The sequence below is a fragment of the Oncorhynchus kisutch genome, linkage group LG20 (assembly GCF_002021735.2).
Source record: "Oncorhynchus kisutch isolate 150728-3 linkage group LG20, Okis_V2, whole genome shotgun sequence".
NCBI classification, from domain to species: Eukaryota; Metazoa; Chordata; class Actinopteri; order Salmoniformes; family Salmonidae; genus Oncorhynchus; species Oncorhynchus kisutch.
Window position 1 is genome coordinate 44265982 of NC_034193.2, and position 27159 is coordinate 44293140.

General features: G+C 45.9%; 1 protein-coding gene across 1 annotated transcript; it reads right to left on the reverse strand.

Moving 5' to 3' along the window:
* Positions 1-324: 324 nt before the first annotated feature.
* LOC116355418 (uncharacterized) lies at positions 325-26657 on the reverse strand. The gene is made up of 12 exons (XM_031799118.1): positions 24872-26657; positions 21059-21311; positions 6711-6824; positions 4810-4929; positions 4324-4519; positions 4166-4219; positions 3890-4058; positions 3757-3793; positions 2210-3644; positions 1749-1841; positions 935-1496; positions 325-615 (listed from the first exon to the last, which is right to left on the reverse strand). The coding sequence occupies exons 1-12, from the start codon at positions 26632-26634 to the stop codon at positions 597-599; spliced, it is 4815 nt and encodes a 1604-aa protein (XP_031654978.1). The 5' UTR covers positions 26635-26657; the 3' UTR covers positions 325-596.
* Positions 26658-27159: the final 502 nt, after the last annotated feature.

A 27159-nucleotide genomic window follows, 5' to 3' on the forward strand; every position in this document is an offset into this window, starting at 1 on the left:
TTTGTAGTGACACCGCAATGATCCACTCATGTCTATTCTTTATTCTGCGGGGAGGCGGGTCTTGCATACAGTGGCGTGCTTACTCTATTGTGCTTTAGAGATTTATTCCCTCAAAAAAATATATACAATTGGGGAATTATTCAAATGTAACTCTTATTATGTCAATTGCAATTAGGTTAGGGCATTATTATAGCCTATACTGGCTATAATGACTGGCACAGTGAACATACTCATAACAATGATACTGTAGTAGACAGTAGACAGCAAATTGACCTTAAGAATCTATAGCATGCAGGTGGGTCTGTAAAAAAAACAATTCAAGAAGAAGATCAAAATAGCTGCAAGTTGTGTTTATTGAATTACATGGGGTGTAATAAAATGAGTTGTGAGTAGGGGGGGTTGTCTCCCTCCCTCTTCTGTTGGCTTTGAGACTTTATTTAGAAAGTGGGTTGGGGGAGGTGGCAGCAGGGTTTTCCCAAACTCGTCTTCTGCACAGTTACTCTTTGCATCATTTTTTTTTTTTTTTGCAGGGGAAGCAAAATAGTTTTGCCAGGGCGGCTGTGATCCGCGGGAGGAGAGCCTGCTTTTTCTTAGGCTCATCTGCAGCCACAGTACCTGAACAGGTGACAAGTGAGAACAAGGCATGAAATCAGGGTCGTGTTCATTAGGATATAACAGTATCAAAATATTTTTAAACGGAAAACAAAAACAAGCATTTGTTATTGGCAAGTTCAAGAAAGTTCCCCCCTGTTTTAGTCCGCTGTCTTCCATTTAGTGGCTAATGAATAAGACCCTGATAACTTCATCATAGTCTCCCGTCCTTACATTACAATTAGTGTGCTTAAGACAGATGCAAATGTTGACAGACAGAAATGAGGACTTAGGATGGAGGATGCTCTCCTCCAGGCCAAAGACGACAGAGATGTCAGCATACTTCAGGGCATGCTGGACTTCCACAAAGAGATCCTTCATCAGCCTGAAGGGGTCATTGGCCCTCCTTGTCTGGGGGGACTCTGAGGCCGCCAGTCGGCACATGATGCCGTAGAGAATAAACTTCAGAGTCTGTGGGCTCATGACGGTGGCCGAGGGAGTGCTGCGAAGGAGGATGTCCTCCTTGCCTGGTAGGAGGGAGGGAATCTTCTCCAGGGGGTCCTGTCTGTTCTTGGTGGGCATCAGGGAGCTGTCACTCATCTCGGAGACCTCAGCCTCCCCCACCTCTTCTTCCAGGGTCTGGGAAGGAGCTGCCCGTGCTGCATGGGTGGTCGTCACAGAGTCGTCCTTCATGGAGGTGCTGGGGACTACCTCTTCTTCATCCAGGCAGGGTCTGGGCAGAAAAACGTCCAGAGTCTGGGCAGGAGCTGCCCATGCTGCCTGGGTTGAGGTGGAGGGTTTAGGGTATGAGACAGTCATGACCCTTACAACCACCTCCTCTTCGTCCTTGGGTGAAGAGGAACACGGAGAGCCAGGGAACCTTTCCCTGGCACCGGAATCCAATCCTAAGAAAACACACTCATATTCTGAACTGGTTCAAAGCCACATCCAATTTAGGCTGGGTTTCTGTACAGCACTTTGAGATATCAGCTGATGTACGAAGGGCTATATAAATAAATTTGATTTGATTTGATTTGATCCATGTATAACACTATGCAGTATCTAGTACATTTACTATAATGGTAAGACACTGGTTAGTACACAAGTTATTACATGGTTATTACTGGTGATATGGGCAAAACAGGTTATAAGTGTACCTTTCTGGATGATGAGCCTGGCCTTGTAATCGTCGTTGCAGGTACTGTTCAGGATGTCTCCCACCCTGGTGGTCAGGACCTGGCAGACGGCCCCTAGTCAAATCATAATGTATTTAATGCAGGGGTGTCAAACTCATTCCATGGAGGGCTAAGTGTCTGCGGGTTTTAGTTTTTTCCTTTCAATTAAGACCTAGACAACCAGGTTAGAGGAGTTTCTTACTAATTAGTGACATTAATTCATCAATCAAGGGTGGAGTGAAACCCTGCAGAAACCCGGCCTTCTATAGAAGGAGTTTGACATTTGATTTAAAGTAATTCTTCACACATAACATGTCTCCAAACACAGTATAGACATTTTTTTTTAAAAGAGAGAGAAAATGAAAATACCTTTACTGACATTAAGAGAGAAAAAAGTGGAATGTGCGGGTGCAAAAGACGGTAAAAACAACATAATAACTAACCTAGTGCCTCCTTGTTGTCATCAGAGAGGGAGAGGGAGCTGGAGGACTGGAGGGTCAGGAAGCTGCCCCTCTCTAACAGAGCGGCCCACCTCCCACGGGACTCTGCCCCCTCCTCTCCAAGGTCACGTGACCAGGTGGAGTCGCTGTCCCACAACTCGTTCTCGCTGGATGTGGGGGTCTCCCCCCAGCCGTCCCTATACATCCAGTTGAAGTTGTCATTCCACATAATGTCTCTACCCAGTGGGGTGGTCGGCAGACCCAAGAAGTTCTCCAGCAGATTCTTAATGGCCCGTTGGATGAACATGTACAGCACATCTGTGAAAAAATCATCGGAGAGCCTACGGTTGGCAGCCAGGTCTTTCAGGATGGGCTCGGACCTGCTCTGGCGGGCCATTGGCCTCCTTCCCATACCGGTGTCCAGAAGCATCTGATACACCTTGCAGATGAGCTCCTTCCCAAAGTAGTGGACCTTCCCCCTGAAGATCCTGTTGACCAGCTTCCATGAGGACAGGATCTGCCCTAGGGGCTCCACTGGTGGGGTTAACTTCATGTCCGTGATGTCATTCAGTGAAACATCATCCTCACTGCTGAACTCCTGGTGGAGTTCCCGGTCAGTGTCTGAGTGCGTCAGATGAAATATAACATCAAAGATGTTACTGGCTGTGACTCCTGCCTCTCTGTGGCCGGTGGTGGGAGCGGTGGTCTGCCTACTTCTTCTGCCGCCATGCCCAGACCGGGGAATGCTGGGAGTGCTGGCAGTCTGGGTCGTGTCCATCTCCCCAGCAGGGCTGCTGGTCTCCCCAACTTCCCCTGGCCTCTCCCCAAGCAGGGCAAGGACAGGGAGGGACCCCTCGCTAAGGACTTTATGGACGTCGCTTTCCTTGGGCTTCCTCACTGACCCCAGTTCTCCCAAATCTGGCATATTGGACCTGCTCGATCCCTGCGATAACCCAGGGCACCTCCCATTCCGGCTGCTGTTGCCTCTTCCAGACCTCATGTGGTGGATCCGTCTGGCGGCCTCCTGGGCACTCTCACAGGCCTCCCTGAACAACTCTGAGAAGATGCTGGAGAGCCTCTCTTCGGTCAGACTAATGTCTGGGTGGGTGTTCTCCAGATCATCCTCAACAGAAAAGAAGAGGTCCTCCTGGGCCATTTTCAGGATGTTACTCACAGACAGATCTGCTATGCACTGAAGCTCCTTGTCGGTCTCAGAAGGGGGAGTGGGCGGCTGCCCACCCAGGAGCCTTCCCTTCGGCTCAGAACTCCGCTGGTGGAACTCCCTGGAGATGATCTGGAGCTCACCTGACCCCCAGCGGGACGAGTTTGACGACACTGGACTGGAGGTCCTGATCAGAACCATCACTGGGAGGAACACCTCATTGGAGACACACACCACCCACTCGATGATCTCGTCCAGGTCACCTATCGTCACGTTCTTAGAAAGAGAAACAGAAAACAACAAAAATGACAGCTAGTAGTTTTTATGTTCAAATAGTTTTTTCACATGATCACTCCACCTTTGACAGCAGAAGAAATGGGGGACTTACTATTTGTTTGAGGAAGTTCCTGATAAGCTTTCTCTTACTGGAAAACAAACACCAGGAATTATTGGCAACTTAAACTAGTGCTTACATAGATCATATTTTTTCTGCACATAATGAGGTTCACAGCAGGACTCACGGGTGAGACTTCAGGAAGTTTGTTAGAGAGAACACCTCAGGTCCAATTGGACGGGAGGCATCATCGCTCTTAGCCTCGGACGTGACATCACTCTTTGGGGTAAGGAGGTCATCAACAGATGAAGAGGAGATAATTATCTCCCTATCAGGTGTCAAGGGACATAGGGGTTCTGAAACAGAAGACAGTCAGAATTACCACCGAGCAAGCTAGTAACCACGGAAACGATTCTATTGAAGTTGTATAATCAGGAATAAACACTGTGTCACCAACACTCACCTGTTGTCTCCATTTTAGTAACTTTAGTGCCCTTCTTGATAGCTGGCAGGACACCTACAGAAAGAGGATTGTAGACATTAGTGGATCCTTCCACCATATATCGTTTTAGAATTCTATCAATAAATCCAGGTATTTTGGAAGTGGAGATGAATACTCACTGTAACTGGTTGTTTGAGTTAGAAGAGTTTGAGGCAGTGCCAACATACCAACTACTTGGCGGCTTAGTTTTTTCACCCCATACTTAGCCTCCCTAGACCTTCTAGCCTTGATAACCTCTGTGGCCTTCTTTTCTGCCTTTGCTATATTTGTCTCTCGGGTGGGCCTGGGGCCTTGCAGGGGCTTCGGCACAAGGTTCTGAGACAAATAACAGTGGGGAAATCATATCACCATAGAAACCACATTTTTCACCATAGGCATAATGGTACTGAGTGACATGTCACATAGGGGTTAACCTTAGAATTAGAATCTGAATTAAAATCTGAATTCCAATAGTATTAGTTCTAACTAGTAGGTGGTCCATGTGTCTTAATGGCGTTATTGTCGCGTTGTAAACTGGTTTTCAACCCGTCGTATTACTAGATTGCAACCAACTGGCCTCCGTTACAACCAGACGTTTTGCAACAGAACTAAAAGCTGTTTCTTACCTTTCGAGGGCTATCCTGGAGGCAGTCTACCAGGGCCGGCAGGCTTAGTCCATCATGGCCCGCGGAATAGACATCTGTCTGGAGCACTTGCTCTCTAGCACTAGCTTGAAGGGTCCCAGCCTGGGGTATAGGAACATAAGGAAATACATATAACTTAAGACCTCCATTATTATGCCCACTTTTCCAACTATAAACCATAACCTTAGAATTACAATCAGAATTCAAATCTGAATTCCAAAACTATTACCGTAGTTGTAGCTAAACTCAGCACTGTCAACTGCGTTTATTTTCAGCAAACTTAACATGTGTAAATATTTGTATGAACATAACAAGATTCAACAACTGAGACATAAACTGAACAAGTTCGACAGGCATGTGACTGACAGAAATGGAATAATGTGTCCCTGAACAAAGGAGGGGTCAAAATCCAAAGTAACAGTCAGTAACTGGTGTGGCCACCAGCTGCATTAAGTACTGCAGTGCATCTCCTCCTCATGGGCTGCACCAAATTTGGCAGTTCTTGCTGTGAGATGTTAACCCACTCTTAAAAAATGAAATAAGAAAATGTTACCCCACTCTTCCACCAAGGCACCTGCAAGTTCCTGCACATTTCTGGGGGGAATAGCCCTAGCCCTCACCCTCCGATCCAACAGGTCCCAGACATAGTCAATGGGATTGAGATCCGGGCTGTTCGCTGGCCATGGCAGAACACTGACATTCTTGTCTTGCAGGAAGTCACACACAGAACGAGCAGTATGGCTGGTGCCATTGTCATTCCTTTAACGCACAGCGTTGAGATTGCCTGCAATGACAACAAGCTCAGTCCGAGGGAGGAGGATGTCTTCCCTGTAACGCACAGCGTTAAGATTGCCTGCAATGACAACAAGCTCAGTCCGATGATGCTGTGACACACCGCCCCAGACCATGATGAACCCTCCACCTCCAAATCGATCCCGATCCAGAGTACAGACCTCGGTTTAACGCTCATTCCTTCGGCGATGAACGCGAATCAGACCATCACCCCCGGGGGGAGACAAAACCGAGACTCGTCAGTGAAGAGCACTTTTTGCCAGTCCTGCCTGGTCCAGCGACGGTTGGGTTTGTGCCTATAGGTGACGTTGTGCCCGGTGATGTCTGGTGAGGAGCTGCCTTACAACAAGCCTACAAGCCCTCAGTCCAGTCTCTCTCAGCCTATTGCGGACAGTCTGAGCACTGATGGAGGGATTGTGCGTTCCCGGTGTAACTCGGGCAGTTGTTGTTGCCATCCTGAACCTGTCCCGCAGGTGTGATGTTCAGATGTACCGATCCTGTGCAGGTGTTGTTACACGTGGTCTGCCATTGCTGTCCGTCCTGTCTCCCTGTAGCGCTGTCTTAGGCGTCTCACAGTACGGACATTGCAATGTATTGCCCTGGCCACATCTGCAGTCCTCATGCCGCCTTACAGCATGCCTAAGGCACGTTCATGCAGATGAGCAGGGACCCTGGGCATCTTTCTTTTGTTGTTTTTCAGAGTCCGTAGAAATGCCTCTTTAGTGTCCTAAGTTTTCACAACTATGACCTTAATTGCCTACCGTCTGTAAGCTGTTAGTGTCTTAACGACCGTTCCCCCATGTTCATAAATAGTTTATGGCTCATTGAACAAGCATGGGAAACAGTGTTAAAACCCTTCACAATGAAGATCTGTGAGGATATTTGGATTTTTACGAATTATCTTTAAAATACATGGTCCTGAAAAAGGGACGTTTCTTTTTTTGCTGAGTTTAGTAGGTGGTCCATGTGTCTTAATGGCTTTATTATCGCGTTGTAAACTGGTTTTCAACACGTCATATTACTAGATTGCAACCAACTGGTCTCCGTTACAACCAGACGTTTTGCAACAGAACTATAAGACGTTTTCTTACCTTTAGGGGGCTGTCAATGGGGCAGACTACCAGGGCTGGCAGCCTTAGTCCATCATGGTCAGTGATGTCTGTCTGGAGGACCTGCTCTCCAGCACTAGCTTGGAGGGTCCCAGCCTGGGGTATATGAACATAAGGAAATACATTTAACCTTAGCCCTCAATTAATTATGCCCACTTTTCCAACTATAAATCATATCAATCTGTTTTTACAGCATATAGGTAATACTACCAAGAAGATAGCCTCATTACATATCAAGAGGGATAGCCCCAGAATGAACAAACATTTTTTTATCACTTATGAGACTTACTTTTAGAATAATTTTTCTCAACGGTTTATGATTTCTATCCATTGTGCTTTCAGGCACCCTTCAGATTGGACCTGACATTTTTTTAAATAAACAAATACATTTTAAAATACATTTCAAACATTTTTTTTACAACATCTTGGCCAGTTATGCTGTACTCACACAGAATGTCTTTGTCCACTCAAAGTGATTTATTTGAACATGAGGATGACTGTCCTTTGCAAAGCATCAACTCAACTGAGCCAAAAGTAGCGCACTGAACGATTTCTTGAGTTCGTTTACGTCATAGGCTTCTATATTCCATCGTACATTATTATGTCAACTACAAAAGCACATAGCGACCACTCCGGGAAATGAATGCATTGTTTCTTATCACATACGATATCTGAAAAATGTTTACAATGTAACCCAATTCATTTAGGTTCAGTGAGGTTTTATCGTATTATATGGATAAATGTTGCCCTCTGTTGGCCATAACTGATATATTATAGGCAAATAAATCAAATCATTGATGGGTTTGGTGAGGGAAGACAGATGTAGTAAGCTGATATGATCAGGGCATGCACACATATTGCCCATGAATGAATAAATGTTTTAAGCCAAATGTCTATTTGTCCAAGACAGTCATTGTTACGCCTTTGCCCAAATTGCCCAATATAGCTTCATGTCACACATCTATCATAATTTATACAAACTGGATGAATGCAGGCTGTTGGTTTGTAAATGTTGTAAATAAATATGTATATAGTATGCATATGTAACAGTTGTTAAAGTACTATGTGAATTTCACCAGGTTCATATATTAATATGTCGTGTTGATTTGTTATTATGCATGCCTGCATCCTGGCTGAAGTGGTGTGTTCTTACGTTTTGCCCTGCATGCTCAAATCATTTTGTATTTTTATTTATTTATTTTATTTTACCTTTATTTAACCAGGTAGGCAAGTTGAGAACAAGTTCTCATTTACAATTGCGACCTGGCCAAGATAAAGCAAAGCAGTTCGACAGATAAAACGACACAGAGTTACACATGGAGTAAAAACAAACATACAGTCAATAATGCAGTATAAACAAGTCTATATACAATGTGAGCAAATGAGGTGAGAAGGGAGGTAAAGGCAAAAAAGGCCAAGATGGCAAAGTAAATACAATATAGCAAGTAAAATACTGGAATGGTAGTTTTGCAATGGAAGAATGTGCAAAGTAGAAATAAAAAAAATAATGGGGTGCAAAGGAGCAAAATAAATAAATAAATTAAAATTAAATACAGTTGGGAAAGAGGTAGTTGTTTGGGCTAAATTATAGGTGGGCTATGTACAGGTGCAGTAATCTGTGAGCTGCTCTGACAGTTGGTGCTTAAAGCTAGTGAGGGAGATAAGTGTTTCCAGTTTCAGAGATTTTTGTAGTTCGTTCCAGTCATTGGCAGCAGAGAACTGGAAGGAGAGGCGGCCAAAGAAAGAATTGGTTTTGGGGGTGACTAGAGAGATATACCTGCTGGAGCGTGTGCTACAGGTGGGAGATGCTATGGTGACCAGCGAGCTGAGATAAGGGGGGACTTTACCTAGCAGTGTCTTGTAGATGACATGGAGCCAGTGGGTTTGGCGACGAGTATGAAGCGAGGGCCAGCCAACGAGAGCGTACAGGTCGCAATGGTGGGTAGTATATGGGGCTTTGGTGATAAAACGGATTGCACTGTGATAGACTGCATCCAATTTGTTGAGTAGGGTATTGGAGGCTATTTTGTAAATGACATCGCCAAAGTCGAGGATTGGTAGGATGGTCAGTTTTACAAGGGTATGTTTGGCAGCATGAGTGAAGGATGCTTTGTTGCGAAATAGGAAGCCAATTCTAGATTTAACTTTGGATTGGAGATGTTTGATATGGGTCTGGAAGGAGAGTTTACAATCTAACCAGACACCTAAGTATTTGTAGTTGTCCACGTATTCTAAGTCAGAGCCGTCCAGAGTAGTGATGTTGGACAGGCGGGTAGGTGCAGGCAGCGATCGGTTGAAGAGCATGCATTTAGTTTTACTTGCATTCAAGAGCAATTGGAGGCCACGGAAGGAGAGTTGTATGGCATTGAAGCTTGCCTGGAGGGTTGTTAACACAGTGTCCAGAGAAGGGCCGGAAGTATACAGAATGGTGTCGTCTGCGTAGAGGTGGATCAGGGACTCACCAGCAGCAAGAGCGACCTCATTGATGTATACAGAGAAGAGAGTCGGTCCAAGAATTGAACCCTGTGGCACCCCCATAGAGACTGCCAGAGGTCCGGACAGCAGACCCTCCGATTTGACACACTGAACTCTATCAGAGAAGTAGTTGGTGAACCAGGCGAGGCAATCATTTGAGAAACCAAGGCTGTCGAGTCTGCCGATGAGGATATGGTGATTGACAGAGTCGAAAGCCTTGGCCAGATCAATGAATACGGCTGCACAGTAATGTTTCTTATCGATGGCGGTTAAGATATCGTTTAGGACCTTGAGCGTGGCTGAGGTGCACCCATGACCAGCTCTGAAACCAGATTGCATAGCAGAGAAGGTATGGTGAGATTCGAAATGGTCGGTAATCTGTTTGTTGACTTGGCTTTCGAAGACCTTAGAAAGGCACGGTAGGATAGATATAGGTCTGTAGCAGTTTGGGTCAAGAGTGTCCCCCCCTTTGAAGAGGGGGATGACCGCAGCTGCTTTCCAATCTTTGGGAATCTCAGACGACACGAAAGAGAGGTTGAACAGGCTAGTAATAGGGGTGGCAACAATTTCGGCAGATAATTTTAGAAAGAAAGGGTCCAGATTGTCTAGCCCGGCTGATTTGTAGGGGTCCAGATTTTGCAGCTCTTTCAGAACATCAGCTGAATGGATTTGGGAGAAGGAGAAATGGGGAAGGCTTGGGCGAGTTGCTGTTGGGGGTGCAGTGCTGTTGTCCGGGGTAGGAGTAGCCAGGTGTAAAGCATGGCCAGCCGTAGAAAAATGCTTATTGAAATTCTCAATTATGGTGGATTTATCAGTGGTGACAGTGTTTCCTATCTTCAGTGCAGTGGGCAGCTGGGAGGAGGTGTTCTTATTCTCCATGGACTTTACAGTGTCCCAGAACTTTTTTGAGTTAGTGTTGCAGGAAGCAAATTTCTGCTTGAAAAAGCTAGCCTTGGCTTTTCTAACTGCCTGTGTATAATGATTTCTAGCTTCCCTGAACAGCTGCATATCACGGGGGCTGTTCGATGCTAATGCAGAACGCCATAGGATGTTTTTGTGTTGGTTAAGGGCAGTCAGGTCTGGGGAGAACCAAGGGCTATATCTGTTCCTGGTTCTAAATTTCTTGAATGGGGCATGTTTATTTAGGATGGTTAGGAAGGCATTTAAAAAAAATATCCAGGCATCCTCTACTGACGGGATGAGATCAATATCCTTCCAGGATACCCCGGCCAGGTCGATTAGAAAGGCCTGCTCGCAGAAGTGTTTCAGGGAGCGTTTTACAGTGATGAGTGGCGGTCGTTTGACCGCTGACCCATTACGGATGCAGGCAATGAGGCAGTGATCGCTGAGATCTTGGTTGAAGACAGCAGAGGTGTATTTAGAGGGGAAGTTGGTTAGGATGATATCTATGAGGGTGCCCGTGTTTAAGGTTTTGGGGAGGTACCTGGTAGGTTCATTGATAATTTGTGTGAGATTGAGGGCATCAAGTTTAGATTGTAGGATGGCTGGGGTGTTAAGCATGTTCCAGTTTAGGTCGCCTAGCAGCACGAACTCTGAAGATAGATGGGGGGCAATCAGTTCACATATGGTGTCCAGAGCACAGCTGGGGGCAGAGGGTGGTCTATAGCAGGCGGCAACAGTGAGAGACTTGTTTTTAGAGAGGTGGATTTTTAAAAGTAGAAGTTCAAATTGTTTGGGTACAGACCTGGATAGTAGGACAGAACTCTGCAGGCTATCTTTGCAGTAGATTGCAACACCGCCCCCTTTGGCAGTTCTATCTTGTCTGAAAATGTTGTAGTTTGGAGTTTTTGGTGGTCTTCCTAAGCCAGGATTCAGACACAGCTAGAACATCCGGGTTGGCAGAGTGTGCTAAAGCAGTGAATAGAACAAACTTAGGGAGGAGGCTTCTAATGTTAACATGCATGAAACCAAGGCTATTACGGTTACAGAAGTCGTCAAAAGAGAGCGCCTGGGGAATAGGAGTGGAGCTAGGCACTGCAGGGCCTGGATTCACCTCTACATCGCCAGAGGAACATAGGAGGAGTAGAATAAGGGTACGGCTAAAAGCTATGAGAATTGGTCGTCTAGAACGTCTGGAACATAGAGTAAAAGGAGGTTTCTGGGGGCGATAAAATAGCATCAAGGTATAATGTACAGACAAATGTATGGTAGGATGTGAATATAGTGGAGGTAAACCTAGGTATTGAGTGATGAAGAGAGAGATATTGTCTCTAGAAACATCGTTGAAACCAGGAGATGTCATTGCATGTGTGGGTGGTGGAACTAATAGGTTGGATAAGGTATAGTGAGCAGGACTAGAGGCTCTACAGTGAAATAAGCCAATAAACACTAACCAGAACAGAAATGGACAAGACATATTGACATTAAGGAGAGGCATGCTTAGTCGAGTGATCAAAAGGGTCCGGTGAGTGGAGAGGTTGGTTGGTGATTTAGACAGCTAGCCAGGGCATCGGTAGCAAGCTAGCATAGGATGGAGGTCTGTTGTTAGCTACCTCTTGCGTTCCGTCAGTAGATTAGTGGGGTTCCGTGTGGTAGAGGGGATTAATCCAAATCACACAACAACAACAAAAATAAAAACAATAGATATAGTTATAGAGGCCCAAGAAGAAAACATAATAATAATAATAAAAAATATAAAAAAATATATATAAAAAAAATTGTCCGATTGTCTATTCAGATAGCAGCCGGTAAGACACCTAACGGTTAGCAGGCCGCAGATGGGCGTTCAGGAGCCAGCCGAATAACTCCTTCGGGTAGATAACGTCGGCAGTCCAGTTGTGAAGGCCCGGTGGGGCTCCGCGAAAGCAGTAAAACGGGTCCGGATAGGTGACTGCAGCCCAGGTGTGATTGATGGAACTCAGGAGTGATTGACGGAGCTTGCTAGCTCCGGAATAATTGATGTTTGCTCCGGAATCGACGAAGGCCGATAGTCACACGGATAGCAGCTAGCTAGCTGTGAGATCCGGGTATGAATGTCCAGAGAGCAGTCGAAATCCAGGGACATGGAGAGAAAAATTGGTCCGGTATGTTCCGTTCCGAGCCGCGCTGCGCCGTACAGAACTGGCGATAGATTTTCGAGCTAAAGGATAGCTGATGACCACAAACCGTGGTTAGCTGAATACTAACGATTTGCCAGTAAAGGAGCTAACTAGCTTCTGAACTAGCTTCTGGATTAGCTTCTGGCTAGTTTCAGGCTAGCTTCTTGGAGTTTCTGGCTAGCTTCTTGGAGGATTACAGATCTGAGGTAAATAATACTTTTTTATAAATATACATTGGTGAGGCGGGTTGCAGGAGAGTGTTTTGAAGATGAGTTGATGGAAAATAAAAATAAAATGTATGTGAAAAAGTTGTAAATATATATATATACAGGACACGACAAGACGAGGACAAAAGACGTCTGAACTGCTATGCCACCTTGGTTTCCTGAGAGAGGTAGTCACGCTTATTATGTCTTCAGAAAAGTTGGATTCTTTTCAGTACAAAGTCATACACACAGTGTTTTGTTCATGAATAATGATGTGTATTTAGAGGTTACTCATAAGTGGATGGTATTGTTAAGATGCACTTGTAATTGTACTTTTTAGGATGATATCAACATTCTGAATTCAACATGTGGTTAATAGCTAGCTAAGGTATTAGCAGGCTATTTATTGTATGTGTGAACGATGGCTAGCTCCTCGAATGATCCCAGTCCCTCCTATTGTGTATCTGCTGTAGAAAGAGGCCACGATTCGCAGAACATATGTGCTCTACAAATGTTTTATTTCCTTTTGGATGCAGGTATTGTTAGAGTTGCGTAAATTCAAATCTGGTATCAGGATAATTATAACAATGAGTCACCGATTTTATACTATGTATTTTTTATTAGCTAAGTAATAAATGGCAAATGCAACTTTTGTATATACGGGCTCACTGTAATACCATGCAGGGCAGAACAGGGAACTGACAAAACAGTATTCTTTATACTGTGATAGACAGTTCCAACCCGTCTGTTGGCCTATCACAGTAGAGACTGGGCGTGGTTTAAACTTGCTCAGCCTATTGCAGGCGCTCAGGTGGGTCCCCGCCTCTTGGCGCTTCTGTTGATAGATGTGAAGAACATCTGGTAATGGCTATAACTCATTACCCTTATTTCAGCGGTCCCAACATAGTAATGTGTTAATAGCATTACATGAAAATAACAAAAAGTTTATTATTAATAAAACATTATTATTATTATTTTTATTTTTATTTATTTTTTACAGAAAAACAGAAAATAAAAATCAACCAAGAAAAAATAAAAATCAAGTGATATATGCATATGTCTCCCCCGGTTGACAAAAACAGGATAAGACTTTATTGTTTATTGACATGTAAGATGTAGGATAAAACTTTGGTCATGGAAAACAGAGTAAAGCAGAGCAAAGCATTATTATAAACCATCTGGTCCTCTCAGCTACTCCTATCCTGCACCAGTTGGGCTTCATGCCACCCAGGGACTCGAAACCTTCACAACAGGGAGAACAAACATACTGGAAAGAAAACCTATTATAAAAAATGTATAACAAGGAACTGTGGTGGTGTAAAATGTATTCTACTACCTCACCCACAGCATACCATGGGTCATCCTCAGTCAGTCTCATCCTCCCCTGAAAGCATGCTTCAGTATCAGCATCTCCAACTGGAGCATCAAGCAAAGGCATCATGCCTGAAGCCTTCACCACATCTGTAACAGACTTCATTTCCTGACGTCATTTCCGGTCACAACTTGCAGGCTTGTTTTCGAGTTGCTGTGCGTTTTGTTGCCAACCTGTTTTGCTACCTGACAACTTTACGGTTTTCACTTTTTAATTACCGTTCATATATTTATTTATTTTTTCCTCAACTTTTTCACTCCGGACGCTTTATCTGGACACGATTCGTCAGGACCTCCAACAGCCGAAGCTAAGTAGTAACATTAACATGATGCCATCTAATTGCAGCCGCTGTACTCGCCTTACGGCGAGGATAGCTGTGCTGCAAGCCCAGCTTCAGACGCAATCGTTAGGCAAGGGTAATTTCAGTGTAGGAAAGGATGAAACAGCGTCTGTGGCACCAGTAAGTACAGATAGTATTGTAAATCCCCTGGCACAGTCCCCGCAGCCGGACAACTTTCTCACGGTTTCTGGAAGGAAATGCTGTAGGAACGCTCAACCGGTGTCGCTCATTCAGCCGACAGAAACTTTCAACCGGTTTTCCCCATTAAGCAGCGGGTCGGATTCAGAGGCCGATTCTTCTCTGGTCTCTACTCCTCCCGTTACGGGGTCTGAGACGCCGAAGCTTCCCACCATTAGCTCTGACAAATTGAAAACTCTAGTCATTGGCGACTCCATTACCCACAGTATTAGACTTAAAGCGAATCATCCAGCGATCATACACTGTTTACCCGGGGGCAGGGCTACCGACGTTAAGGCTAATCTGAAGATGGTGCTGGCTAAAGCTAAAACTGGCGAGTGTAGAGAGTATAGAGATATTGTTATCCACGTCGGCACCAACGATGTTAGGATGAAACAGTCAGAAATCACCAAGCGCAACATAACTTCTGCGTGCATATCAGCTAGAAAGATGTGTCAGCATCGAGTAATTGTCTCTGGCCACCTCCCAGTTAGGGGGAGTGATGAGCTCTACAGCAGAGCCTCACAACTCAATCGCTGGTTGAAAACTGTTTTCTGCCCCTCCCAAAAGTTAGTATTTGTAGATAATTGGCCCTCTTTCTGGGACTCACCCACAAACAGGACCAAGCCTGACCTGCTGAGGAGTGACGGACTCCATCCTAGCTGGAGGGGTGCTCTCATCTTATCTACCAACATAGACAGGGCTCTAACTCCTCTAGCTCCACAATGAAATAGGGTGCAGGCCAGGCAGCAGGCTGTTAGCCAGCCTGCCAGCATAGTGGAGTCTGCCACTAGCACAGTCAGTGTAGTCAGCTCAGCTATCACCATTGAGACCGTGTCTGTGCCTCGACCTAGGTTGGGCAAAACTAAACATGGCGGTGTTCGCCTTAGCAATCTCACTAGGATAAAGACCACCTCCATTCCTGTCATTACTGAAAGAGATCATGATACCTCACATCTCAAAATAGGGCTACTTAATGTTAGATCCCTTACTTCAAAGGCAATTATAGTCAATGAACTCATCACTGATCATAATCTTGATGTGATTGGCCTGACTGAAACATGGCTTAAGCCTGATGAATTTACTGTCTTAAATGAGGCCTCACCTCCTGGCTACACTAGTGACCATATCCCCCGTGCATCCCGCAAAGGCGGAGGTGTTGCTAACATTTACGATAGCAAATCTCAATTTACAAAAAAAAAAATGAAATTTTCGTCTTTTGAGCTTCTAGTCATGAAATCTATGCAGCCTACTCAATCACTTTTTATAGCTACTGTTTACAGGCCTCCTGGGCCATATACAGCGTTTCTCACTGAGTTCCCTGAATTCCTATCGGACCTTGTAGTCATAGCAGATAATATTATAATCTTTGGTGACTTTAATATTCACATGTAAAAGTCCACAGACCCACTCCAAAAGGCTTTCGGAGCCATCATCGACTCAGTGGGTTTTGTCCAACATGTCTCTGGACCCACTCACTGTCACAGTCATACGCTGGACCTAGTTTTGTCCCATGGAATAAATGTGGTGGATCTTAATGTTTTTCCTCATAATCCTGGACTATCGGACCACCATTTTATTACGTTTGCAATTGCAACAAATAATCTGCTTAGACCCCAACCAAGGAACATCAAAAGTCGTGCTATAAATTCACAGACAACACAAAGATTCCTTGATGCCCTTCCAGACTCCCTCTGCCTACCCAAGGACGCCAGAGGACAAAAATCAGTTAACCACCTAACTGAGGATCTCAATTTAACCTTGCGCAATACCCTAGATGCAGTTGCACCCCTAAAAACTAAAAAAATGTCTCATAAGAAACTAGCTCCCTGGTACACAGAAAATACCCGAGCTCTGAAGCAAGCTTCCAGAAAATTGGAACGGAAATGGCGCCACACCAAATTGGAAGTCTTCCGACTAGCTTGGAAGGACGGTACCGTGCAGTACCGTAGAGCCCTTACTGCTGCTCGATCATCCTATTTTTCTAACTTAATTGAGGAAAATAAGAACAATCCGAAATTCCTTTTTAATACTGTCGCAAAGCTAACTAAAAAGCAGCATTCCCCAAGAGAGGATGACTTTCACTTTAGCAGTGATAAATTCATGAACTTCTTTGAGGAAAAGATTATGATTATTAGAAAGCAAATTACGGACTCCTCTTTAAACCTGCGTATTCCTCCAAACCTCAGTTGTCCTGAGTCTGCACAACTCTGCCAGGACCTAGGATCAAGAGAGACGCTCAAGTGTTTTAGTACTATATCTCTTGACACAATGATGAAAATAATCATGGCCTCTAAACCTTCAAGCTGCATACTGGACCCTATTCCAACTAAACTACTGAAAGAGCTGCTTCCTGTGCTTGGCCCTCCTATGTTGAACATAATAAACGGCTCTCTATCCACTGGATGTGTACCAAACTCACTAAAAGTGGCAGTAATAAAGCCTCTCTTGAAAAAGCCAAACCTTGACCCAGAAAATATAAAAAACTATCGGCCTATATCGAATCTTCCATTCCTCTCAACATTTTTAGAGAAGGCTGTTGCGCAGCAACTCACTGCCTTCCTGAAGACAAACAATGTATACTAAATGCTTCAGTCTGGTTTTAGACCCCATCATAGCACTGAGACGGCACTTGTGAAGGTGGTAAATGACATTTTAATGGCATCGGACCGAGGCTCTGCATCTGTCCTCGTGCTCCTAGACCTTAGTGCTGCTTTTGATACCATCGATCACCACATTCTTTTGGAGAGATTGGAAACCCAAATTGGTCTACACGGACATGTTCTGGCCTGGTTTAGATCTTATCTGTCGGAAAGATATCAGTTTGTCTCTGTGAATGGTTTGTCCTCTGACAAATCAACTGTAAATTTCAGTGTTCCTCAAGGTTCCGTTTTAGGACCACTATTGTTTTCACTATATATTTTACCTCTTGGGGATGTTATTCGAAAACATAATGTAAACTTTCACTGCTATGCGGATGACACACAGCTGTACATTTCAATGAAACATGGTGAAGCCCCAAAATTGCCCTCGCTAGAAGCATGTGTTTCAGACATAAGGAAGTGGATGGCTGCAAACTTTCTACTATTAAACTCGGACAAAGCAGAGATGCTTGTTCTAGGTCCCAAGAAACAAAGAGATCTTCTGTTGAATCTGACAATTAATCTTAATGGTTGTACAGTCGTCTCAAATAAAACTGTGAAGGACCTCGGCGTTACTCTGGACCCTGATCTCTCTTTTGAAGAACATATCAAGACCATTTCGAGGACAGCTTTTTTCCATCTACGTAACATTGCAAAAATCAGAAACTTTCTGTCCAAAAATGATGCAGAAAAATTAATCCATGCTTTTGTCACTTCTAGGTTAGACTACTGCAATGCTCTATTTTCCGGCTACCCGGATAAAGCACTAAATAAACTTCAGTTAGTGCTAAATACGGCTGCTAGAATCCTGACTAGAACCAAAAATTTTGATCATATTACTCCAGTGCTAGCCTCTCTACACTGGCTTCCTGTCAAAGCAAGGGCTGATTTCAAGGTTTTACTGCTAACCTACAAAGCATTACATGGGCTTGCTCCTACCTATCTCTCTGATTTGGTCCTGCCGTACATACCTACACGTACGCTACGGTCACAAGACGCAGGCCTCCTAATTGTCCCTAGAATTTCTAAGCAAACAGCTGGAGGCAGGGCTTTCTCCTATAGAGCTCCATTTTTATGGAACGGTCTGCCTACCCATGTCAGAGACGCAAACTCGGTCTCAACCTTTAAGTCTTTACTGAAGACTCATCTCTTCAGTGGGTCATATGATTGAGTGTAGTCTGGCCCAGGAGTGGGAAGGTGAACGGAAAGGCTCTGGAGCAACGAACCGCCCTTGCTGTCTCTGCCTGGCCGGTTCCCCTCTTTCCACTGGGATTCTCTGCCTCTAACCCTATTACAGGGGCTGAGTCACTGGCTTGCTGGGGCTCTCTCATGCCGTCCCTGGAGGGGGTGCGTCACCTGAGTGGGTTGATTCACTGTTGTGGTCATCCTGTCTGGGTTGGCGCCCCCCCCCCCTTGGGTTGTGCCGTGGCGGAGATCTTTGTGGGCTATACTCAGCCTTGTCTCAGGATGGTAAGTTGGTGGTTGAAGATATCCCTCTAGTGGTGTGGGGGCTGTGCTTTGGCAAAGTGGGTGGGGTTATATCCTTCCTGTTTGGCCCTGTCCGGGGGTGTCCTCGGATGGGGCCACAGTGTCTCCTGACCCCTCCTGTCTCAGCCTCCAGTATTTATGCTGCAGTAGTTTATGTGTCGGGGGGCTGGGGTCAGTTTGTTATATCTGGAGTACTTCTCCTGTCCTATTCGGTGTCCTGTGTGAATCTAAGTGTGCGTTCTCTAATTCTCTCCTTCTCTCTTTCTTTCTCTCTCTCGGAGGACCTGAGCCCTAGGACCATGCCCCAGGACTACCTGACATGATGACTCCTTGCTGTCCCCAGTCCACCTGGCCATGCTGCTGCTCCAGTTTCAACTTCCACCTGACTGTGCTGCTGCTCCAGTTTCAACTGTTCTGCCTTATTATTATTCGACCATGCTGGTCATTTATGAACATTTGAACATCTTGGCCATGTTCTGTTATAATCTCCACCCGGCACAGCCAGAAGAGGACTGGCCACCCCACATAGCCTGGTTCCTCTCTAGGTTTCTTCCTAGGTATTGGCCTTTCTAGGGAGTTTTTCCTTCTACACCTGCATTGCTTGCTGTTTGGGGTTTTAGGCTGGGTTTCTGTACAGCACTTTGAGATATCAGCTGATGTAGGAAGGGCTATATAAATAAATTTGATTTGATTTGATTTAAAACACGATATGATGCAAGCAGCACAACACATCAATAATAAAAAGACAAGAATTAGGGTCAGAAATCCAGTAACCACCATACCAGTGTACTTACCAAACCAGGCTCCCAACCAAGAGAACAGTCCAGACTCCTCCACCCCCGCCATGGTCCTCATCTCCGCCATGGTCCTCATCTCAGCAGATAGTGCATCAAGCCCACTAAGGGCCTTAGATATACTACCATCTGGACTGGTGTTATTAGGAATATACGTGCAACATTGTTCACCGAACATCTTGCAGACGCCCCCCTGACTGGCAAGAAGCATATCCAAAGCAAGTCTATTCTGTCTGGCAACCCTAGATGTGGCCTCCAGCTGTTCAGACAGACCAGTGACTGCATCACGGGAGTAATTCACAAAACGCTGTTGATTATAGTAGATGTAATTAATCCATGCAGTCTGTCTTGCATCCACTATGGCTGGACCTATAATAGGTAGTAAGTGCCAGAGTCTATCATTCCTACCCAAGGCCTGAAACTCATGAGGAACCCCCACTGGCACTCCCAACAGGTTAGTGTGTATGTCAACTACATCCTCTGTCCATGGAGCACTACGTCTATGTCTCCCATGGGATGGAATGTTTTCAGGTCCCCTGGATACAGAACCCAACAGCTGTTCAGCAGTAACATCAACAATGGTCAGTGGAATTATCAAACTGGTCAGAGCACACGTACCTTGCCAGTCTCCTCTAAGAATGGGTCTCAGCACTCTTTTGGGTCCACAGATCCACCACACATCAGCCAGACCACTAGTTTGGTTTAGGCCTGTAACTGGCCAAGTGGCATTAATGGTTATGTTACCACTGCAATCAGCTTCAGGCAATCTTCCATAATCAATGCCATTACCTGTACCCGTGATGCAACTGTAATTGCCCCCATATGCCTTAACACCCCAAGGGGCCCGATGAGGAGGTACTGTAGGAAACACAAGGCTCAAAGAGGAACAGAGAATTGAGTTGGGCTGAACCTGGTAAAAACCTCTCAGAATACACAACCACCCCTCTCCTTCTCCTATAGCAAATGGGTGCGTAGCCAGAACAGGTCTAGCATGACTACAAATAATGCAGTCCTTTCTCCTCAGGGTTTTAGCTGTGTACCTCATATAGGACAGCCACAAATTGTCACTACCATCAAAACCAGTCTCAGTGCCTAATTGATCAATAGCTGAATAGTCTCTAACATTAATTACCTGAATGGGATTTAACACAGTGGTGGTAGGTGGCAGGTTCGGTCCAGGGGTGGTAGAGGAGTGTGTCTGGCTCTGGTTCTTCTGGGACCTCTGTGGTTTTGTCAGCACCTTAATAGAAAACAGGCCCATCATGTCGTCCCCAGCCGTTTCCTGTCCAAGGGTGTACGTACCTGCATCAGAGAGCTTAATGGTTTTGATGGTTAGTAGGATTTCATCACCTTTACAGATGTCCCTTCCAGGGGAACTCCAAATCAATGAGAATCTCTCTACCTTAGAGAGATCCCCAATACTATATGGGTAACCTCTTCTCCATTCCCAGAACTTTCCCACATTAGTAATCATGAAGTCCCAATAGGGACACCATTTCCCATTACACAGATAAGTTGGTCGTTGTCTTACGTAGGCACCCGGTACATTACAGCCACCTGGGGTAAGAGGGGAACAGATATCCCCTATCCTTCTAGCCCCATTTCTCCATGACCAAATCTTACAAGGTGCTATAGTGAGCACCTGAGACTCTCCTTCCTCTAGAGTGATATCTATGCTTCCTGTAGTATGGGCTACTAGTCCTACCAGTGTGGTCACCAACAGAAGGTTGTACCATTCCATATTTTATGATTGTAACTCAGCAAGAGCCTCACCTACTTGATCTAGTGTCCTGCTTGGTGTCTGGTCTTTACTACAGTGAGTCCGGTGGTACCAGATGTCTCTATGGACAGCTCTTACCCTCAAAGAGTGGCTTGATACCTCTTTAACTTGGAATGGTCCCTTCCACCTGGGTTGTGTCCACTTCCTGGAGTGCACCTTCACTCTCACCCAGTCACCAACCAGGATATCTCTGTTCTCGTCTGTGGTCTCAACAGCAGGAGTACGGACCACCACCACCTGTTTGGACAGTCTTTCGACAAGAGAGATTAGCGCCTGCATGTAGTCTGTGTATCTGACTTTAGCAATGTCTAACCCAGGCAAACTCATGTTATCAGTGGGTGGACCTGGCATTCTCCTCCCTGTCATCAATTCATGTGGAGTAAGATGAGTATCTGACCCTGGGGAGTTTCTCATTGCTTGGTCCCTGCCATTATCTTAGCCATCTTTCGTTTCAGAGACTGATTGGCCCTCTCCACAAGGCCCTGGGATGGAGGGTGATATACTGACCCAAATTTATGGGTAATCCCTAATGCCTGCTCCACCTCTTTCAGGTGTTTATTGCTGAAGTGGGAACCATTGTCGGACCTGATCATTCGAGGAACTCCGAACCTTGGGATAAGGTCCCTTCTTAGCCATTTGATAACAGCCTGTGCATCCTCCCTTGCTGTGGGGATAGCTTCCACCCACCTGGTGAACCTATCCACCATTACCAACAGGTATCTTTTCCCTTCCACCAGATTGTCTTGTCCCATGTCAGTGAAGTCAATGCACACATCCTGGAATGGTGCATCAGGTACAGGAAAGCTTCCTATTACTGCTCCCAATGAGATTCTGTTATTGTAGCCTTGGCAGATCTCACAGCTGTCTGAAACTTCCCTTGTCATGTCCTGCATATGCGGGTGCCACCACAATATTTCCAGAGCTTTGGCTACGCTCTTCCAACCCCCATGTTATGTTATGTTCTTCTCGTATCATTGACCTAAGTAGCTTTGTGGGTGCTACAGTCTTTCCAGTGTGTGCCCTCCAGATGCCTTGGTGATCTCTTCTGGCTCCACGCCTATTCCAAACAGTCTGTTCATACACGTCCGCTGCTTCTTGTAGTTGCCTAACTGTATCCGTTGTTAGTTCTTCCTGTATTTCTCCTGTTCTTTGCACCATCTGCTGTGCAGTATATCCTCCTGCTTCTTTAGCTGCTTGATCTGCCATATCATTCCCTTCCCTTACTCTGGTGTTTTCCCTGCTGTGTCCTCTGCATTTCATAATGGCCACACCGGATGGTAGGTGTATTGCTTCAATCAATCGTTGTACTTCTTGCTTGTGTTTAATGGGCTCATTTGAGCTGGTCAGAAAGCCCCGCCTCATCCACTGTGGGCCATCTATATGTGCGATCCCATGTACATATGCAGAGTCTGTGTAAATGTTCACTCTTTTCCCTTTGCTCAGTTCCAGAGCTCTTCTTAGTGCTCTGAGTTCAGCCAGCTGGGCTGAGGCCTCAGATGGGTCCAATCTCTTTGCTTCTACCACCTCGTGTGTTCCTGTCCCTCCTCCTTGCTTCACCACTGCATAGGATGCTATGTTCCCTTCGCCTGGATCCTTTGATCTATAGCAACATCCATCTGTAAATAGAGTCTCCGCTGCACCATCCAGTGGTGTGTTGTCCAGGTCCATTCTAACCTTTACTTGTTTTGCTGCTCTGTCTTCACAGATGTGTGGTTCCCCGTTTCCCATCCCGTCTGTCATGTTGGATGTTCCTGTAACATAGGTTATTTTTGAAAAAAAAAAAATATTTCACCTTTATTTAACCAGGTAGGCTAGTTGAGAACAAGTTCTCATTTGCAACTGCGACCTGGCCAAGATAAAGCATAGCAGTGTGAGCAGACAACAAAGAGTTACACATGGAGTAAACAATTAACAAGTCAATAACACAGTAGAAACCAAAGGGGGAGTCTATATACAATGTGTGCAAAAGGCATGAGGAGGTAGGCAAATAATTACAATTTTGCAGATTAACACTGGAGTGATGAATGATCAGATGGTCATGTACAGGTAGAGATATTGGTGTGCAAAAGAGCAGAAAAGTAAATAAATAAAAACAGTATGGGGGTGAGGTAGGTGAAAAAGGGTGGGCTATTTACCAATAGACTATGTACAGCTGCAGCGATCGGTTAGCTGCTCAGATAGCTGATGTTTGAAGTTGGTGAGGGAGATAAAAGTCTCCAACTTCAGCGATTTTTGCAATTCGTTCCAGTCACAGGCAGCAGAGTACTGGAACGAAAGGCGGCCAAATGAGGTGTTGGCTTTAGGGATGATCAGTGAGATACACCTGCTGGAGCGCGTGCTACGGATGGGTGTTGCCATCGTGACCAGTGAGCTGAGATAAGGCGGAGCTTTACCTAGCACGGACTTGTAGATGACCTGGAGCCAGTGGGACTGGCGACGAATATGTAGCGAGGGCCAGCCGACTAGAGCATACAAGTCGCAGTGGTGGGTGGTATAAGGTGCTTTAGTGACGAAACGGATGGCACTGTGATAGACTGCATCCAGTTTGCTGAGTAGAGTGTTGGAAGCCATTTTGTAGATGACATCGCCGAAGTCGAGGATCGGTAGGATAGTCAGTTTTACTAGGGTAAGCTTGGCGGCGTGAGTGAAGGAGGCTTTGTTGCGGAATAGAAAGCCGACTCTTGATTTGATTTTCGATTGGAGATGTTTGATATGAGTCTGGAAGGAGAGTTTGCAGTCTAGCCAGACACCTAGGTACTTATAGACGTCCACATATTCTAGGTCGGAACCATCCAGGGTGGTGATGCTAGTCGGGCATGCGGGTGCAGGCAGCGACCGGTTGAAAAGCATGCATTTGGTTTTACTAGCGTTTAAGAGCAGTTGGAGGCCACGGAAGGAGTGTTGTATGGCATTGAAGCTTGTTTGGAGGTTAGATAGCACAGTGTCCAAAGACGGGCCGAAGGTATATAGAATGGTGTCGTCTGCGTAGAGGTGGATCAGGGAATCGCCCGCAGCAAGAGCAACATCATTGATATACACAGAGAAAAGAGTCGGCCCGAGAATTGAACCCTGTGGCACCCCCATAGAGGCTGCCAGAGGACCAGACAGCATGCCCTCCGATTTGACGCACTGAACTCTGTCTGCAAAGTAATTGGTGAACCAGGCAAGGCAGTCATCCGAAAAACCGAGGCTCCTGAGTCTGCCGATAAGAATATGGTGATTGACAGAGTCGAAAGCCTTGGCAAGGTCGATGAAGACGGCTGCACAGTACTGTCTTTTATCGATGGCGGTTATGATATCGTTGAGTACCTTGAGTGTGGCTGAGGTGCACCCATGACCGGCTCGGAAACCAGATTGCACAGCGGAGAAGGTGCGGTGGGATTCGAGATGGTCAGTGACCTGTTTGTTGACTTGGCTTTCGAAGACCTTAGATAGGCAGGGCAGGATGGATATAGGTCTGTAACAGTTTGGGTCCAGGGTGTCTCCCCCTTTGAAGAGGGGGATGACTGCGGCAGCTTTCCAATCCTTGGGGATCTCAGATGATATGAAAGAGAGTTTGAACAGGCTGGTAATAGGGGTTGCGACAATGGTGGCAGATAGTTTCAGAAATAGAGGGTCCAGATTGTCAAGCCCAGCTGATTTGTACGGGTCCAGGTTTTGCAGCTCTTTCAGAACATCTGCTATCTGGATTTGGTTAAAGGAGAACCTGGAGAGGCTTGGGCGAGGAGCTGCGGGGGGGGCGGAGCTGTTGGCCGAGGTTGAAGTAGCCAGGCGGAAGGCATGGCCAGCCGTTGAGAAATGCTTATGTGCTTTGCTGTGATCATTTTTGTGATGTTTGATTTTCTTTTGCTGGAGAGGGTGAACAGTTTTGAGCCGATGAAGGCTGTTACTCCATGGTCTGTGTTAATTTCCAGAGGATGTCTCATAACAATATGAGCTGTTTTCCCTATTGCTTTGGACAGTGCAGCAATGTGTCTTGCACAATCAGTTTGGCCACATTCAATGTTGTCCAGTTGTGCACTGTAGTAATGTAACACTCTTCTCTCCCCCTTTTGTTTCTGATAAAGGATGGAATGAACATAGCCATCCTGTTCAGAAACATCCAACCTGAATGGGATGGTATAATCAGGTAGGGACAGAGCCTCTGCTTGGGCAAGGGTTTGTTTCAGTGCTATGAACGCAGCTTTGGCTTCCGTGGTCCAAGTGAGTGTGGCTGTGAGATTCCTGTTTCCAGCCTGTCTGAGAATGGCTCTGAGTGGTTCAACTTTCAAGCAGTATTCGGGCACATGAGTCCTGCTGTACCCAGTGAGGCCCAGAAAGGAGAGCAAGTGTTGCACAGTAATGGGTTTAGGATGCTCCAGTATAGAAGTCCTCTGAGCTGATGACACCGCCTGTCCTTGTCCTGAGAGCACCCTCCCCAGGAATAGTACGGTTCTCCTGCAGCATTGTACTTTTTCACGTTTGACCTTATATCCTTTGTCAGCCACGTGCTTGAGTAGGAGTTCAGTTGTCTGGAGACAGGTCTCAGCGGTAGGTGCCGCTAGCAACAGGTCATCAACGTATTGGAGAAGGGTAACCCCCTCAGGTAAGGGGAGATCTTCCAGGTGCTCCTTAAGGACAGAATTAAAAATTCCGGGGGAGTCCCTGTACTCCTGTGGCATTCTGGAGTAAGTGAAGCACTGATTTTGAAAGGTAAAAGCAAACAGAGGTTGCGAATCTTCATGAAGTGGAATGCAGAAGAAGGCATTGGCTAAGTCAACGACTGAGAACCAGTCTTGGGTCGGTGATATGTTCTGGAGAGCCAGGTAGGGATCAGGAACTGGCCTCACATCAGGAATGGTGACTTCGTTGATAGGCCTGAAATCTTGAACCATCCTCCATTTTCCCGTTCTTCCTTTTTTGACAGGTAAGATTGGCGTGTTCCAGGGTGACGTTGTGTGGAACAGCACCTTACTATTCAACAATCCAGCGATGGTAGGTTCGATTCCTTTCACCTTTTCCTCACTCAATGGGTATTGAGGCCGGTAAATAGGAATGCGTGTAGGAGTGTCATTGTCAACCAGAATCACAACCGGGTCCATTTCTACCAATCCCACGTCTTCCGGACTGGTTGTCCAAAGCCTTCCAGGGATCCTGGAGAGCATGTTTTTAGTATCTGGGTGGTCTGTCATTTCTCTTCCGTGAAATCTAGCTCTTCTTACAACCTCAGGAATGGCGGTGTCATCCACGTTAAACGTAATTCTCCAAACTGGTGTTTCATTCATGTGAGCAGTAGATACATTAGGAAGGTTGGTTTCAGTCCATGTCAATGCAGCAGCCTTCTTAACAGCAGGGCCAAGAGAACGTGCCTCATACCCAAACCCAACCAACAATGTGCTATGTGGAATAGAGTCTGAATCCATTGTGAACCACTTGTCTCTGAGGTCCACATCACCATCCATCACACTGCAGTCCGCGGCCACACCTTCTTTAAGGACATATAAATGATGACTGAGAACTATGGGTTGTCTGTCAGACATGTCCTCATACCATGCTTCGTCATATATGGGACACTGGGACACTGTGAAGTCCATGGAGAACAAGAGCACCTCCTCCCAGCTGCCCACTGCACTGAGGCTAGGTAACACGGTCACCACTGATAAATCCATGATTATCGAAAACTTCAATAAGCATTTCTCAACGGCTGGCCATGCCTTCCGCCTGGCTACTTCAACCTCGGCCAACAGCTCCGCCCCCCCCGCAGCTCCTCGCCCAAGCCTCTCCAGGTTCTCCTTTACCCAAATCCAGATAGCAGATGTTCTGAAAGAGCTGCAAAACCTGGACCCGTACAAATCAGCTGGGCTTGACAATCTGGACCCTCTATTTCTGAAACTATCTGCCACCATTGTCGCAACCCCTATTACCAGCCTGTTCAACCTCTCTTTCATCTCGTCTGAGATCCCCAAGGATTGGAAAGCTGCCGCAGTCATCCCCCTCTTCAAAGGGGGAGACACCCTGGACCCAAACTGTTACAGACCTATATCCATCCTGCCCTGCCTATCTAAGGTCTTCGAAAGCCAAGTCAACAAACAGGTCACTGACCATCTCGAATCCCACCG

Bases quoted from the DNA above. Each gene is read 5' to 3' on its own strand.
- LOC116355418 (XM_031799118.1), bottom strand. From the start codon at position 26,634: ATGGACTTCACAGTGTCCCAGTGTCCCATATATGACGAAGCATGGTAT. The intron at 4,520-4,809 runs GTAAGAAACAGC...TATTTGTCTCAG, and splicing joins TCCAGGATAGCCCTCGAAAG to AACCTTGTGCCGAAGCCCCT. The intron at 3,645-3,756 runs GTAAGTCCCCCA...TCTCTTTCTAAG, and splicing joins GGAACTTCCTCAAACAAATA to AACGTGACGATAGGTGACCT.